Source organism: Ziziphus jujuba, chromosome 10 (assembly GCF_031755915.1).
Source record: "Ziziphus jujuba cultivar Dongzao chromosome 10, ASM3175591v1".
Classification (NCBI taxonomy): Eukaryota; Viridiplantae; Streptophyta; class Magnoliopsida; order Rosales; family Rhamnaceae; genus Ziziphus; species Ziziphus jujuba.
The window spans coordinates 107,235-124,877 of record NC_083388.1 but is presented as its reverse complement, the minus strand read 5'-3'; the positions used below and the strand labels follow the sequence as shown (position 1 = coordinate 124,877).

The 17,643-nt window shown below is 27.3% G+C and overlaps 1 protein-coding gene across 1 annotated transcript; it reads left to right on the top strand.

Annotated features, from left to right (window-relative positions):
• Positions 1 to 8,880: 8,880 nt before the first annotated feature.
• LOC107409426 (zinc finger protein WIP3) lies at positions 8,881 to 13,010 on the top strand. The gene is made up of 2 exons (XM_016016863.4): positions 8,881 to 9,633; positions 12,094 to 13,010. Exons 1-2 carry the CDS (start codon positions 9,070 to 9,072, stop codon positions 12,538 to 12,540), a joined length of 1,011 nt encoding a protein of 336 aa, XP_015872349.1. The 5' UTR covers positions 8,881 to 9,069; the 3' UTR covers positions 12,541 to 13,010.
• The last annotated feature ends 4,633 nt before the right edge of the window (positions 13,011 to 17,643 follow it).

Below are 17,643 nucleotides of genomic sequence, written 5' to 3'. Positions count from 1 at the left end.
TAGACCCTACTCCTGCAGACACTTCCACAGGGACAAAAAAGAAAAAAAATAATAATAATAATAAACAAATAAATTTGGCAAATTAATTGAAGTCAATATTCCTGCAGAACTGAGCCTCCATCAAGGTCTTATTATTTTCAGTCATATAGAACTAGTTTTTCAACATGGTAGTTAATAAGGATTAAAATCCATAAGGCAATGATGGGGGTATTGAATTAATTTAATTTATTAGGTACGAATTTCAAACAACCAATAGCAAAAGGGCCAAGACATGTGCCACACTTTCATAAACTTTCAAAGCCCCTTACTTTGAAAATTATACTCCCTGTTTGGTATTCTCCCAATATGTATTTCAAGAGGTCAAGGTGATCTGTTGTGCAGCCAATATGTCAATATTCAAAAGGAATTTCTAGGAGCTCCAGTGCTTGACCTGACCATATGTATAATTCTTTTACCAATGTATGTATACATATAAATATATTCAATTATATCATTATCACCAAATGGAGTTTTAAGTTCTGCTGACGTATGTTGATCGTCACGCTCTTTTGCATTATCACTGATATCAGCAGTCAGCACTCATATCACTTCTCTTTTCTAATCTGAACAAAAAACATTAAATGATATATAATACACATAATATTTAACTCAATTCCAATGCAGTGCTCTCCACTCACATCTACATTATATTAATATAAGTTTATTAACTTTACAATGCTCTTCCACCTTCGATGATTTAGTCAAAAAAGTAAAGTAAATCATAGGGTATATTTCATCTTAACCCTGAAATATGTATTAATTATAATGTAATACCTTATATTTTAAAAATTACAGTTAGTATTTTTATTGGGGTTATGAATTATCTTAATTTAAGAGGTGTAAATCAAAGTTCAAAAAATCGCTATCGATGGAAATATTAAAAGTTTAAAATATGAAAATTTCTATGAAAATATCGGAAAGTATCGAATACCAATAAAAAATTATAAAAAATGATGAAAATTTATTTTTAAAAATAAAATTTTTTATTGAAATTTTAAAATTAGCTTATTTAATCCATCAATTATCAAATTGACTATAAAACTTGCCAAAATATTAAATGGATGTTATATTTTTCTTAGTTAATTGATTTATAATAAGCATTAATAACTATAGATAAATTATTATTAATAAAAATATGTCAAAAATATATATGTGATAAAATTGTTTATTAACTAAAATATATAAAAAGATTATTACAATTACGTTGTATTTCATAAATATCATTTTAACACCACATAAAACTTCTGGATAGTTGAAAATCATCGGTCTCTTCCACATTTTGATTTTAAGATATAAAATGTGAAAAATAGTTATGAAAGATGTATTTCCTGATAATTTTGCATATAATTATTAATATGCTAACTATATGGATCTTGTATTATTGGTTAACTATGTGTATAACTACTACTCTCTGATGGTTGAGTTTGAGATGGTACCCATGAGTTGCTATTTGATGATATTCCATAAATATCCAATAAATAAGGATTATGAAAATAACTTCCAACCCTCATTAATCCAAAATTCATAGAAATCGAATCATTTTCTTATTGTGACATCTCCATTATAGATTTTTCTTTATGTATATAATTTTTCCCAACAGCACCGATTCCTTGACCTGCATCTTTGCTTCCATGATCTTCATCTTGTATTGCATGTGTGTAATATTGTTTACTAGTAAATGAGCTTAATCCGACTTCTTGACTTGGTAATTCCCTTTGGCTACTACATCTTCTAACTTTTAATTCAAAAAATTTATTGAAGTTCTCTTTGACCACAATTTTTGTATTTTGTGCTTTATCAAAATTCAGTAAATAGAACTTATTAATGTTATTCAATTCAATTTATTCAATTTTTCTTATATTACTAAATGTTTAAAAGACAATTAAATGGTAAAAAAACCTATCAATGAAGTTAATTTGATAAATTTTTTCACTAAATATTAATAATATTTATGAATTTTTTTAAAAATTCAAAAAAATTAAAAAATTTCATAAATATTTTTGAAATTTCAGTGGACATTTTATATAAATTTCATAAATTTCCATGGAAATTAAAGATTTTTTAACCAAATTGTTAAGGATTTGATGTGGATATTTTTACGAAAATTTTCAAAAATTTCAATGAATATTATGGAAATTTTATTCATTTTCATTTAGAACTTAAATTTTATTTCAACCCCTTAAAAAAATAAGAATTTTGAGGAAATTTCAAAGAAATTTTGGATATTATAAACAATGGTGTAAATAAAACAATAAAAGGAAATAGATGAAAATATTTTGAAACCTAATGGGAGGTCGATGATATTTTTAAAACTAAAATAATTAAATATATGTTAACTCAAACCTAAAGAGAGATGGATGAAGTTAACCTTGAAATAAATGAATATTTTAAAAATTCATTAGTTTATAGTTTGAATAAAATCTTCGAAGTTTATGACGTTTATAATTTTTTAGATTGCAAAAGAAAAACCAAGACCATATATATATATATATATATATATATATAAGAAATTTGTATTTAAGTAATAAGATTCACATCCATAATTTAAGGTATGAATCCTTTCCTCTTCTATGTTGGAATTTAAAAATATAATTTCAAAAGAACTTTAGAACCCATAAGAAGAAGAACTTTAAAGTATGAATAAATAATTGGAAGGATATTTTTTTTTTCAAATATTTAAAACTTAGAAAAAAATTGAAAAAAAAAATTCTTCCAATTATTAAAAATAAAAATTTAATTTTAAAAACTGTACAATTAGTAAAAGATTTTGGGATTTTTTTTTACAAAGGAATTAAAAATTAAAAAATAATATAAACATTAAAAATCTGAAAAAAAATTGAAAACAAATAAAAATATTTAAAAATCTATACAAGTGCTAAAAGAACCTAATTGTTTTTTTCAAAAACTAAAATATGTTTAAAAATGTGTAAGTATATAAATGATATTAATTTAGAAAAATAACTTAGAAGAATATTTTTTAGTTTTAATTTGGTTCATAAACCTAAACCTATGTACCATATCTCAAAGAAACCTTTAGGCGTTAAGTGGGCTTGGATCCTTAATGATCTATTGTTCAAGGTTTTTATTTTTATTTATTTATTTTATTTTTATTAGTAATAATAATAATAAAAATTGTCAAAAAAATGTTTATAATAATATATTTTCAAAAAAATGTTTATAAAAAATATATTTATTTTCAAAGTATTTATTGTTTCTAATATTTCAAACACTTTTAATAGATGATAATAATTAAAAATATTCATCTTCAAGGGGAAAAAAAGAAAAGACAATATTAAACCCATCATATCACCTTAATGTGAGTGTATATATGCTCACGTCAGGATGATATGATTATATGCTCATATTAAGGTGATATGATGGTGTTAATATTAAATTGTCTTTTATTGGCTATTAGTTTACATGAAGGGTTATTATTTAAAATTTTAAAAATAGTAAAATATGATTTTAGTAACATACGAAAAATCGTATTTAGAAAAAATAAACTCTCTAGAAGTCTTTTTATCTTTAATATTAAAAACTTGAATATATAAATATATACGTGTAAGATTAAAAAAGAAAAACTATTCTTTTCTTTTTTGTAATTTTTATGGTCGATTAATTTTGTATGGAAAAAATATAAGCTATGCAAAAGAGAGAACAAAGGATTTTAACATTAATTTAAGGAATAGTGATTAGTGACTTATTTGTGTGTGTATATATATATATCTAAAATCTTTTTATGGTGCGAATATCCATACGTTTTTAATAGACAAATGCATTTTTAGATATTAGATTTTGATATTCCTCATAGGTGGTGGGTTTTTTTAAACATTTTCATCTTTATGTAGATGTTTGCAAGTTAAATGTCCTCACTTTAGAAAAATTATACATATATACATATCTATATATATATATAGATATAATATTATTTTAGAGTAATACTAGAGATATAAATTAATCTACCAAGATGATGTAACAAAGTTGCATGTCTTTATTTTATTGGTGGACATTTTAATATACCCTAGATATGGATAAGTAAATTCTTTAAAGGATAAGTGTAACTAAAACTTTTAAAGAATCAATTCCATAAAAAATCAATTTAATATTTGGTAAATTATTATTTTATAATTACTCTAATTTTAAAATGAGTATTTGGTAATAATAAAATTTAAATGCTGTAAGTGTATACAATGACCAAAAAGGATATTTATTATTATCACTTATTTAGTAGTAGTATTATTGTTTTTCTGACTATATATTAGTAAATATTTAATGCAATATTATTTTATTTATCAAAACTATAGAAAAAGGAGAAAGGTATTTAATGTTTGCAAATTCAATATTTATAAAATTGCAAATTTTAAAAAAATGGTCCGTGCAAAATACATATGTGTATATAGAACACAAATAGGGTGAAAATGAAATTAACATATAGAACACAAATAGAATTAGGGCAAAAATGACGTTAACTTTATTAATAAAAGTTAAAATTAATATTTTAACTATAAGTAAAAAAGCTAAAATTAGAATCTAAAAAATCGTTTGCTACTTCCCAAAATTAGCTTCCCACATTCAAGGAAAAAAAAAAAAAAAAAAAAAAAAAAAGCTTCCCACATTGTTTTTGCCGCCATGCCGTAGAACAGGAGCTCATGTGAAACCTTTTAAATATGGCATAACAGTGTTGAAATGTAACAAAATACTACAGTCGCGTAACATAGGGTCAGAGGTACGGTAAACTTGGCCAGGATATGACATGACACGCAAAAGGCATGGTGCGCACAATCCTATCCTATCCGTGTTCAAATTTACCCCTTACACTTTAGACAACTGTTTGTAGCATCATAAGGACTCCCCTTTCGAGGAAATAGATTTTTGTATAATTAGAACTTTTAAATTTTATCAAATACCTAAACTAAATTTTGATTTTTTGAGATTCCATCTTGGAGCTTGAAAAGCAATTCCAAACGGCTTTAAATATAAGCTAATAATATAATAATATTCATTTAGTAAACATGTTAGTAAATTAGTTGATATTTTTAATATTATTTTTTATTTCACTGGATGCGGATGCTTGATTTCATAAAGTCAAGTTAAATATTTTACGGATTATATTGTTGGGCAATTATGCCAACATGAAATTGGTGTACATATACATTTACACATTAATAATAATATTAGAATAATAAAATTAGTTACCAAGTTATATAATAATATTTTATTGAATTGTATATTAAGATTTATTTATTCATTTAACTATTCACTTATTAATATTTAGATTATATTAATTTTTCAACCAATCATATATTAATACAATGTATATCATTTGGTAAAATAAAGTATTAATTTATTTATTATCTTCTAGTTTCAGGTTTTACAATTTCAAAGTCAATTTTAAAATCTATCACATTAAGCCCTCAATTATGGATGTTTTCAAAATTAGACCAATGAGCAAGACAGTCGAAATTGCTGGATTTTAAAACAAAAAAAATCTAAATTATAGAATTTTGAAATTAAAGGGTAGTAAAATGTAATTAATCCAAAATTGAATTTGGTAAAGAATTTGGTAGTATAGCAAAATTGATGTATTAATTTAGCTATTGTAAATAAGATTCCTTTCAAATTACACAGATCTGGAAGCATTCAAGTCATATAAAGTGCTGACAGGTGTTACGTTAATTGATCCGAAGATTAAATATCTCAAGGCTAATGCTGTTCATAGTAGTACTAGCTAGTTGGCGTTATCCATCGATTACTTCTCAAAAAAGAGATATCGGTGATCAGCATGTTGCACATTTACATTAATTGCTTCTTAATTAGTATGTAAAGTAGTTCACAATGGATAAAACCAAAAAAAGTAAAGGTATTTGATAGGTAAAAGAATGAAATAGGTATTTGACAGGATAATCCAAAAATTGCAATATTAAAAAAAGAAAAGTAAAAGGAGAAAGGGAAATAATCAAAATAAAAGGAGGTGTGTTGGTAGAGAATCAAAGAAATCAAGTGGTCTTAACATAAAAATACAAGAGGAAAGAGTTAAAAAGAAAATAGAGAAAGGAGCTGATTTTGCTTCCTCTCCTGAAAATCCGCTTGAAATATCTTATTGTCGGCAAGCTCTTAAACTTTGTGAGAGATAAGTTAAGCTCAGCTCCAACTTCCCCAAAAACACTTTGCATTTTCTTTCTAACTCGCTTTGCTTGGTAGGCCACTCCGCTTGGTGATTTATTATTATTATTATGATTTATTATTATTATTATTATTTTTGAGTTGAGATGTTATATGCATATATAAATATATATATATATATATATATATATATATATATATATATATATGTATGTATGTATGTATATGGACTTGAAAAGGATCTCGTGAAAAATTTATGGAGAAAGATATTTATGTGGTTTCTATTTGTCAATCCATATTAATTATCTAAATGATGACTTATTATTTTAATAGTTTTTTGATTTTTAAAAATTAAAATTTAAATGAAAAAAGTTTATATTTCAATCTTCAAACAATTTGAAGATTAAAAAAAAAAAAATTTGATAGTAAAACTATTAGGTAAACTTAATAGGAATCTGATTATATATATGTTATCACATTCCATCTATATAAGAAAAATAAAATTATAAGTTAAAGTTTTAAAAAATATATTCAAATCAATCTATATAATAATTTTTGATTGTCAATTACGTTTAAAAAAACATTTCCCAATCTTTATAACAATTATGGATGGTCCCAAACAAAATTTATGGAATTTTACTTTTACATTTTTATTTTTTACCATTACAATAATTTATAATCTAAAGAAAAATGGAGCATGTCTTGAGCTTATGGCAACATGAGTGTCAGTTTAAATGTATATCAATTGAACTAACCACTTTCACATATAGGTTTTATTTTAAAAAATGAATAGATATTAAAATGATATTTATCATTAATATTTAGATATGAATTTGACACATAGAATATTTTAATATAAAATGTTTACAATGTCATTACTGTATCAAATAGAATATTTTAATATAAAATGTTTACAATATCATTAGTGTATCAAATTTTATGGGCTTGCACATCCATGTTAGAGTTGGCTATTCCATCCAAACACTCCTAAGTTTATTTATGCACTTGGATGCCACTAAAAGCTCCCAATGTGAAAGTAAACAGTTATCATAATAAGTTTATATAGTCAATTACTTATCAGAATATACTAATGGATATCATTGATCTCATTTGTCAACTCTTAAATTTGTTTAAGTGTTAAGATTTAAAATGTATTAGAATTTAATACAAATTTAATGAAATACTAAAATTCTAAAAGAACAAAGTGAACCTTGTTAGAACTCGGTTGATATGCACAGTGCTTAGTGTTCATCGTTTACGACTAAAACTATTGGGTAATGTAATTACATTTGCTTTCATAGCTTTCGTCTCTTAGTGTTAGTGTTGGCTTAGCAAAGTAATTTTGGCGTTGGTGTTCTTGTCGTTCTCTATGCATTTCACCACTTCACCTAAAGTTTTCTCTGTTCCTATCGTACTCCAGCTTGGTAGTTTCCACTGTCTATCAAGGGTTGAAAACTCCAAATTTATTTTTAAATCTCAGTTATTGAAGATATTTAAAAATTAATAAAAAAAAATTCTGATAAATTTTCCATTAGGATGTCTTGATTAAAGACTAGCTAATAAGTACATATATACATAATATATTTTTTTATAAGTGTTTTGGATGTACTTATTATGGAGCTTCAATTTTACCATGTTAGTAAAAAGATAAAAAATTAATCTTTCTAAATCGATACATTCTAGATGTCCATAATGAACAAAAACAAATAATAATTAATAATAAAAGTATTACAAAAGATTAAGTATATAAACAACCTTTATATAATTTGAATTTTATAGATGCGCCATATTCCATCCAAGTGAATAAAAATAATAACAAAAAAATCAATCGATATTACTTAATTTCAGATCTCTACTCATTGGTTTCATCTTCCATTTTTTTTTTTTGTCCTATCCTTAATAATGCCCATCATTTTTTTGATAATTTGTCTATTATTGATATGATATTATCTCATATAAAAACGTTAATAAATAAAAATAAACAAAAATAATAAATTCTTTTTAAGAAGATGTGAACTTTTATCACTGGTTGAATAAAAATGGAGATAGTAAAAAATGAAGAGAAGATTTCCATCCCGTGCTTTATATTGTAAATGGCAAATGTATATTGGTCAAGTTTGAAATTTTGGATGAGGAACTACTTTTGGTCTCGTATTTATATCATCAAACTAAAAGAAAAAGCGGGTTGCTCCGCAGTTTATATTGAAATTTAATCAGTAAATCCTTTCTAACTTGATATGAGTATAGGCCAGCTCTATGATCTGGCCGTATAATCAAGGTTATGTAAATGATGAACTCCATGAGGCATAGTTTATTTATTTTTTAATTGACATTAATCCCGTCCAGGTCCATATGCATGATTAAAAATTTCTTTTTCTTATATTATATGGTAATCCTCTTCTTTTAGGTATTGACCAAACACTCTCTCTCTCTCTCTCTCTCTCTCTCTCTCTCTCTCTCTTTTTCTTTACCCTATATATTTTAGTTAATCTGAGTGCATAAGGGTCAAGATCCATGATATTGTAGAAAAGAAAAATGAATTTGAAATAGAAGCTCAAGAAATGGATAGTAGTTTAGACTTTAGACTATTCTAGGATTCTCGTTTTCCTTAACCCCACCATTACTCTCTCTCTGTCCCATTCCAAAAAAGACACAAGGGAAAAAGAGAGAGAGAGAGAGAGAGAGAGAGAGAGAGAGAGAGAGAGAGAGAGAGAGAGAGAGAGAGAGAGAGAGAGAGAGAGAGAGAGAGAGGGGAAAATAAAAGATTAGAAAAGGAAAAGGAGAAAAAAAGTTCCAAATCAAAGACAAACCAAACCAGCGTTCATACATCAACCATATAAGTGCAAGGCTTTCTCACAAAAGGAAGGCCTCTGAAGTGTGAAGAGAGAATTGAACTATTCAAGGAAGATGGGTTTATGGAAGCAGCTTGTAGAAGACAAGAATTTGTGCTTCCAATCTCCTACTTTTATTGAATGGCTGAAACCATCATCTTCGCCTTCCTCGTCATCGCTTTCTTCATCTTCGTATTCGTCGTGGTCTGATCTGACTCCTGATGAAGATCTGGCTGGGGAGACTATGCAATGCTTGCCTCTTTTAAGCAGGTTTAGTGCTGAGACAAAGCCTTTGAAAGTGGAAGATACTGGAGCGCAAAGGGAGGAGGAGGGCGGTTTTGGAATAAAAAAAGAAGAGCACATAGCTGAGAAAGTTACAGTGGCCTTGCACATTGGATTGCCAAATACAAGTGGTTCTGTGGATCAGGAATATGAGAAGAAAGTTGATGATCATGATGATCTCAAGGAACAACAACAACAACAAGCCGCTAAGAAAAGCTTTCAATTATATGGTTCTTCCTCTACTTTTAACATGGATAGCAGGTTTTGGATCCCCACGCCCGCACAGATTCTTGTTGGACCAATGCAGTTTGCTTGCTCCATATGCAGTAAGACATTCAATAGGTACAATAACATGCAGGTTAGTATTTCATTTATTATTACTTCTCAGATTTATATATATACAAATAAATAACTTATTACATGTATGTATATTACCTACTCTATCATTAATATACATACATATATATATATGCCCAATTAATCTCTTAATTATCTGCAAGTTCTTTGCTCACTTTTGCACTTTTTGTTGAATAACTGATGTTTGTGATAAGTTTTCGTTTTATGGCAGAAGTTAAATTCGATATATACCTATATTTCCCCTAATTTATTTCATATATAATCCCCAAGACTCCATTAATTTTCCTTTTTCTCGCGTAGTTTGTACTGTATAGTAGAACTCTAAAGCGGTCAAATATACACATATACTAATTGAAATAGGGAAAAAAAAAAAATGAAAAGTGTCACTCAGATTGCTTGATAAACTCAAATTCTCTATTTTACTCAGCACGTACGCTTTCAGAACACCAATTTTCATAAAAGAGACAAAAATGGATTTTAGGAAAACAATGTCCACTAACTCTTTCTAAGGGCCAGGTTGAACAGTACTAGTAGCTATGCAAGAGAAAAGAAAAGTTGACCCGAATAAGATCGAATAATAATGAAGGTAATATATATATATATATATATATATATATATAATATAATATAATATTTATAGAATATAGGTGAGAATTTTTGGTCGGGAGAATTTGCTTGGTACAAGGAATTGGTATTTAGACTTGATACATTTTTTTGTCATTAAACGTACCTACAATTTCCGCAATTATATATATATATATATATGATGATCCCTACAACATATAACTATATATATATATATATATATATATATATATATATATATATATATATATATATATATATATATATATATATATATATATATGTATGTGTGTGTGTGTGTGTGGCGAAGTTGCTCACTGTTTGATGTTGCTCACTGTTTGATGGGCAACAACATATTGACTACCTTTTGATATGCACATGGTCGTATTCATTATATGGTGATCAACGAGTTGTCGCCCACCAAATGGTAGATAATTTATATATATATATATATAAATTTTTTAAATTTTATAATAAAGTTTCTGTATATGTATATAATTGCTGTCTTTTACAATTATTTTATATAAATTCTTTATCATATTAAAATTGATATATATATAATTGGTATGGAATTTATGGAAAAAATAGTATTTATAGTTATCAGATTTGCATAATTTCTGTAATCTGATTATTGTGAATGGCTGTTCTTCATAATTTTTTTTTTTTTTTATAATTCCATTATCATATAAAAATTATATATACATATGTGAATTGCTCTGAAAGTAGAGTCCAATTAATTTAAGAATTTTTATCTTTTTTTTTCGCTTTTCTGTTTCCCCGTTTTCTTTGGTGATTAAGCCATTATGATTTCAAAAAGATATATATTTTTACTACCACCGAGCTACCGCGAATTATGATTTCGAAGATATATGCTTTTTTCTCCCTTTCTCTTATGTGGTGCAGAAAACTTGCCTAGCTACCAAATTATATATGATATAGAATATGTCGTGTACATTGAATGGGATCTTGTCTTGTCTTCATTTCTGCTGACTACTTATAGAATCCTACATAATCTGATTAAAAAAAAAAAAAAAAGGTTTCTCATTATCCTTTTTTTTCTTCTTTTATTTATTTATTTATTTATCCCTTTGTTGTTAAATTTTTTAATTGTTAAGATGAGATAGGTAGCCAAAAAAAAAAAAAGAAAGAAGGTGGATTCGTATATATTCTTCCTAATTTTAATTCCATCATGTGTGTAATCAAAATAATGTTTCAATAATGATCACTCTTTGTTGATGAAAAATGAAAATATTTATCATTCTTTTATTAACATATAATGTTGGTCCCATATTTAATGTAAACATCATTATGTCTCTAAAGATAAGTTAGATAGCTGTCTTAGGAGATCAATTATTACCAGATTAAATATATATATATATATATATATATATATATATATATAGCTTTTTAGCAAATATATATATATATATATAGCTTTCATCTATCCCACCTGTATTAATTGAGGTAACATTTTCCATATTTACTAAATCACTAGGTGTTGATGTTATATGAAGAATATGTTCCAACAAAATAGCTGTGGACGTGTGCGCGCTTTTTGGTTTAAAAAAAAAAAAAAAAAATCATTTCTTCTAGGTCTAATTAACTTGAAATCTACCTTACAGAAATTCTTTCCTTCACATTATGATATAAATATGTATGTATTAGATGAGGAAGCTGTCTTTAAGATTTAGAAGTGGCCACTATATATATTTGCCTGATCTTTGTGCTTTATTAATTAATAATATTGTATAGCTAATATTGCATAGAGCTTGAGATACATAGATACATAGCCCATATGAGCATATAGAGATAGAACATAAGTTTGTTAAATATGAGAACTCAAAATCCATGAATGAATGAATGACTAAAAATACAGATGCATATGTGGGGCCATGGATCTGAATATAGAAAGGGACCAGATTCACTGAGAGGAACACAACCAGCAGCAATGCTGAGGCTACCATGCTATTGCTGTGCACAAGGATGCAAGAACAACATAAATCATCCACGTGCCAAGCCACTGAAAGACTTCAGAACTCTCCAAACCCACTACAAAAGAAAGCATGGAGTAAAGCCTTTTATGTGTAGAAAATGTGGGAAGACGTTCGCGGTGAAAGGAGACTGGAGAACACATGAAAAGAATTGTGGGAAGCTCTGGTATTGTACTTGTGGATCGGATTTCAAACACAAGAGATCTCTCAAGGACCATATTAGGTCCTTTGGAAAGGGCCATTCTCCGCACCCTTCTCTTGATGGCTTTGAAGATGAAAAGGAATGCGTAACCACCGGTACTTCAGATGAGGATGAATTTGCTCGCCCATAGCTTTATATATTGATTAAGATGATAATGATGATGATGATGATCATGATGATCATCTTCATCATATATATATATATACATCTATTATCCAATTATTCCAATTAATTAAGCTTGTGCTCGGCAACAAACAATTCTCAACATGCGCACAGAGGGAGCGGTTTGCTTCGGAGCACTTTGCTGCCAAAATTGGAAGAATTAATTATTTATTAGATCAACTTTTTGCGTATTCTAGCTAGGCTATCCCCCAGTCTGTGTAATGGTGTATGTTTCCTAGATAATAATAAGCTCATGATTACCCAAAGGCGATGAAGCTCATTAATTTTCTTCTTCTATAGTTAGCAATTAATATTGCTGCAGAGGTGAAAATTTGTCTGCTTCATTGCCAAATGCAAGATGCAGGTAATCCCTAAGTACTGATGATGAGGATATTATATATATATATATATATATATGTATTAAATCTTCTTGTTATACCTTTTATGATTCTCTCCAGATCCGTATACATATATAGATTAATAGATATGACATTTAGATATCAGTAGCTTTTAGTTTTTGGCTAAAGTTGAGATCTCAATTATTGACAACTCTTGCGGAGCGAATTGATAGTTTTGTGCATGCTATGATTAAAAAAATTAAAGGCCAGCATATTTGGTTGTACACCTTTAAAAAGTTTCAAAAATTAATGATGACTTGTGGCAAACCAAAACTAGAATATTCAAAATACAAATGTAAAAAAATTAGTAATAATAATAAGGGGAAATATATATATATATATATATATATATATATAAATATTTTTGACATAGTAAGCTATCTAGTTTATCTTATCATGTTATATATTGATATAATATTAATGATGACTTGTGGCAAACCAAAACTAGAATATTCAAAATACAAATGTAAAAAAATTAGTAATAATAATAAGGGGAAACAAATATATATATATATATATATATATATAAATATTTTTGATATAGTAAGCTATCTAGTTTATCTTATCATGTTATATATTGATATAATATAAAATTAAATAGGGGTAAAAAAGGTAATGCATAAAATATTCAATTTTTTTAAAAAAAATATCCAATAATATTTAAACACCATGTATGAATTTAATTGATTTCCATTAAAAAATTTACTTTTTCTTATTAGTTTTTTAGTATTGAAAAACAAAAATAAAAAATACTTTAAATTAATATTGCTATATATAATTTGTCAATCTTATTTTAAGTAGCCAATGATTAAAATGAGTAAGGTAGCCTACTAAATCATTATTATATATATATATATATATATATATATATATATATAATTATGGTGCGTATGTTAACACAATATTAAGATGCGAACACATGTAAAGGAGATGATTTTTGAATATCATAATTTGTCGTTTTTATATGTGTTGGCACATCAAAGCCGCGTAGACATCTGCACTATATGAGTTTGATATAGTGAGGTACTTATGTAGAGAGACTTTGAGGGACAGCCATTCATTGGCGTTAGATTAGACAAATTTAACAGTTATGGATATTGTTCCTCACAATCCCTTTTTACAAATTCTTAAATATATTAAAACTTTATATATATTATATATATTTGTGAATGTATATATTAATATGCATTAATATTTACTAAAAACAAATATTCATATGTATATATTGTTTCACTACTGAAAAAAATAAAAATTATATAATTTCACACGATTGGCCGGGGATGTGATTCATTTATATAATTAAGAAAATAAACTTATATTTTTTGTATACACAACATTGTGGCATTTCGTCGATCTCAAAAGGAAACGTACGTAAAGATCGATGGCAGTGAAAGGATCCAACCTGGAGGCCACACCAAATCTTGAAATCATGAATCATCATCTGTTTAAAGCATCTCTAATATTAGATGCTATTTTGACATTGCTATTTCTAAAATTTAGAATGAGTATAGCAAATATCAATGTAAATATTAAATTTTAATAATGATACTCTAATGATAAATGCTAAAGAAATAGTAATACGATCCACTTTTGAATTGCTTTTTACCAAGCGAAAACAATAATCAATTGAAAAAAGGCAAGGGGTCACAAACTTTATGATAGTGGAATCCATTATCGAATTTTGCCAGTAACCAATTGACATTGGCAGAATTTTACAAGAGTGGTTCTATTCATATTATAAAAATTACCAAGCATGTCACATTTTTAATAATTTGTTCGTTTTTTTGTTTTTTTGTTATTTTTTTAATTTTATATTTCAAAAATACCATTAAAAAATCAAAAATATTCTTAAACACTTTAACAAATATAGTTTAGGTTGCATAGACAGGGTAGACCCATATCGTCTAAATTATATATTTTGCACTTTTAATTACAGATGTAAATACAAGCTCCGATTATAAAAATGGGAAGAATGTATGCTTTTTAATATACATAAATTGGGTGGCCAATATCGTTGCGGATATATTTGCCGCTCTCTCAATGATAGATGGAACCATAATCCTGAATAAGTATAAAACAGAGAAATGTAGTATACAATCAAGTTTACACGTGTTGGATGAACGGATATCACAGAATTTATGTATATCTTGCTTCTAAAAATAAATCATATTTTATTAGTAAAGGAAGCAAAAAAATAAAATTTAATATATATATATATATATATATATATGTGTTTAAAATGTAATGCGTTTAATAACTTTAATTTGTAGTATGAGCAGAACCATTAAATTTACGATTCTTCATTAAAAGAGATAAATTGATGAACATTGCTAAAATATTTTAGTAATAACATGTTTAATGACAATTATTGGAGACGCTCTTACGTATATATCTATCTATACATATAGCATTTATACCACTAAATAGCTAGCTGTAGCAATGATTGGGTATTAACCAACCTAAATCAGAATGGAACATGCTTTTAATCTTACATTGAAGGCATCCATGTATATAAAATAAGAACTAATGTAAACCCTCAAAAACGACAATATATAACGCTGACTGTAAGTGGGAAAATGAAAATTTGCATAACGATTTTTTTCAAAGGAACCACACAAATTAAAGTGATATACTGTAGAAAGAGAGAAACGGGATTGAAATTTTCTTTCTTTTGCGGTAGCCTGGTTTGACCAACTCAAAAAGCGTGGCAGAAAATGTGAGAGGTTTTTGAATATAAGGGACTGCCACTAAGTTTTGTCGGAGAGAAGAAGACCAAGCTAAGAGCAGGGAAAACAACAACCACACCCTTTTGTTTTTTTTTGTTTTTTTTTTTTTTGGGCATTGTTTTCTTGCCTCAGTTATATATATAGGGATTTAATATGATAAGTATTTTATGAAGAATTTATAAATAGGGATTCCTATATGTAGAATCGATGTACATCATGGAAATAATGCCACATTTATTTGTTTATATATATATATATATATAACTGAAATCTAAATAAAAAAAAAAACTGATAAAATATTTGTAGGATTAATATTGCTTATTATTAGTGACTAATACAACTTTTTTTATAGTTGACTGAAAATTCTTTGCCTTCATGACATCTACATGACATGTTCTTCTTCATAAGTTTCTTATAAAGTTTTTGTTATATTAAAACTTATGTATATATACAGGTTTGATAAGTTAGAAACATAGTTCCTTTTTATGTAAGGTATCCACTAATGTGGCAATTAAACATCAGTATGTTCGTACATAATGTTGAGTACATGTTTTCAATAGTTTATTACTCTCTATATTTATATATCAAGTATATTTTCTAATGAAAAATGCTATTTTGTCATTACTGGTAAATGATAACTATGAGACCTATATACCATATGGCAATTTGAATGGTTACTATTAAAATATTTTTTTAAGGGTTTTGGTATAAGAACTAATAGAATTAAATGCTCCAATTAAAATTTGCTATATAAGATGGTGATTTGTCACTAATAATGATAAATAGTAAGATTCCTTTCAAAAACATCTTTTCGGATGTGTGTCGATACCGTCCTTATTTTAATCATTGCACTCCAGACAGTATGGAGTTCTTGTTTAAAGTTCCTAAGAGGATGCCTATCCGGATTCAGCTTCCAGTAGAGCACACACTTAATCCAAAAGTTCTTTCGAACTTTTAAACCAACCACTTTTAAAAGGCCAAAGAGTTAAGAGAGTTATTATTTTATTTGAACCGTCACCGTTCCACACCCAAATGATGTGGGATTGGATATCAAGTAGCTTGCCCATACAAATAACAAGATTCTTTTCTAATGCATATTTGTGAATGTCTTTCAATTTCATCCCCAATTTTGCCACTGCACTACAGACTATATGAAATTTTTATTCAAACTTTTCAAGAGGTCATTCATCCTAGTAATTGCTTCTACTAGAGCACATGCTTAATCCCATAGTTCTTTTGCTTAAGCCAACCATTTTGAAAAGGCTTTGGTGTTAAAATAGTGATTATTTTTATATTTGAATTATCACTGTTCCACACCCAGGCATTGTAGGATTAAACACTAGGTAGCTTGCCAATACAAATAGCAAGACTCTTTTCCAATGCATATTTTAGGATGTATTTCAATTTCATCCCCAATTTAGCCACTGCACTCTAGATAGTATAGGGTTTTTGTTCAATCTTCAGAGGAGATCACTCATCCTGGTATTGCTTCCACTAGAGCATGTTTAATTTCAGAGTTCTTTCAAATATTTAAGTTAGTCACTCTAAAAAGGCCTCGGTGTTAAGAGAGTGACTATTGTTATATTTAAACAATCATCGTTCTATATCCGAATAATATGGAATTGGATATCAGATAGCTTGTGAGTGCCTCTTGCACCCGCCCACCTTGGTTGTCACAATCCATCTGTTGGGGCCTTGTATATTATTCACTAATCTTGTTCTTTCTTGCCTTGCATCTTTTAAGATGCAAAGGTCTTACAATAAGGGCCTAACTCTTCCTAAAGTCTTGCCTCAATGACATTAGCTACCCTAATACAGTTAAGCAGTTAGCACCCCTCCAAAACTCCTTTTTTACTTAGTATTATTCATAGCCTTCATCTTAAGGAGGACTTTGCCAAACCACCAAGAAATCAATTACCTTAATAATTTCAAAAAACATGTAATTTT

Bases quoted from the DNA above. Each gene is read 5' to 3' on its own strand.
- LOC107409426 (XM_016016863.4), top strand. From the start codon at position 9,070: ATGGGTTTATGGAAGCAGCTTGTAGAAGACAAGAATTTGTGCTTCCAA. The intron at 9,634-12,093 runs GTTAGTATTTCA...CTAAAAATACAG, and splicing joins ATAGGTACAATAACATGCAG to ATGCATATGTGGGGCCATGG.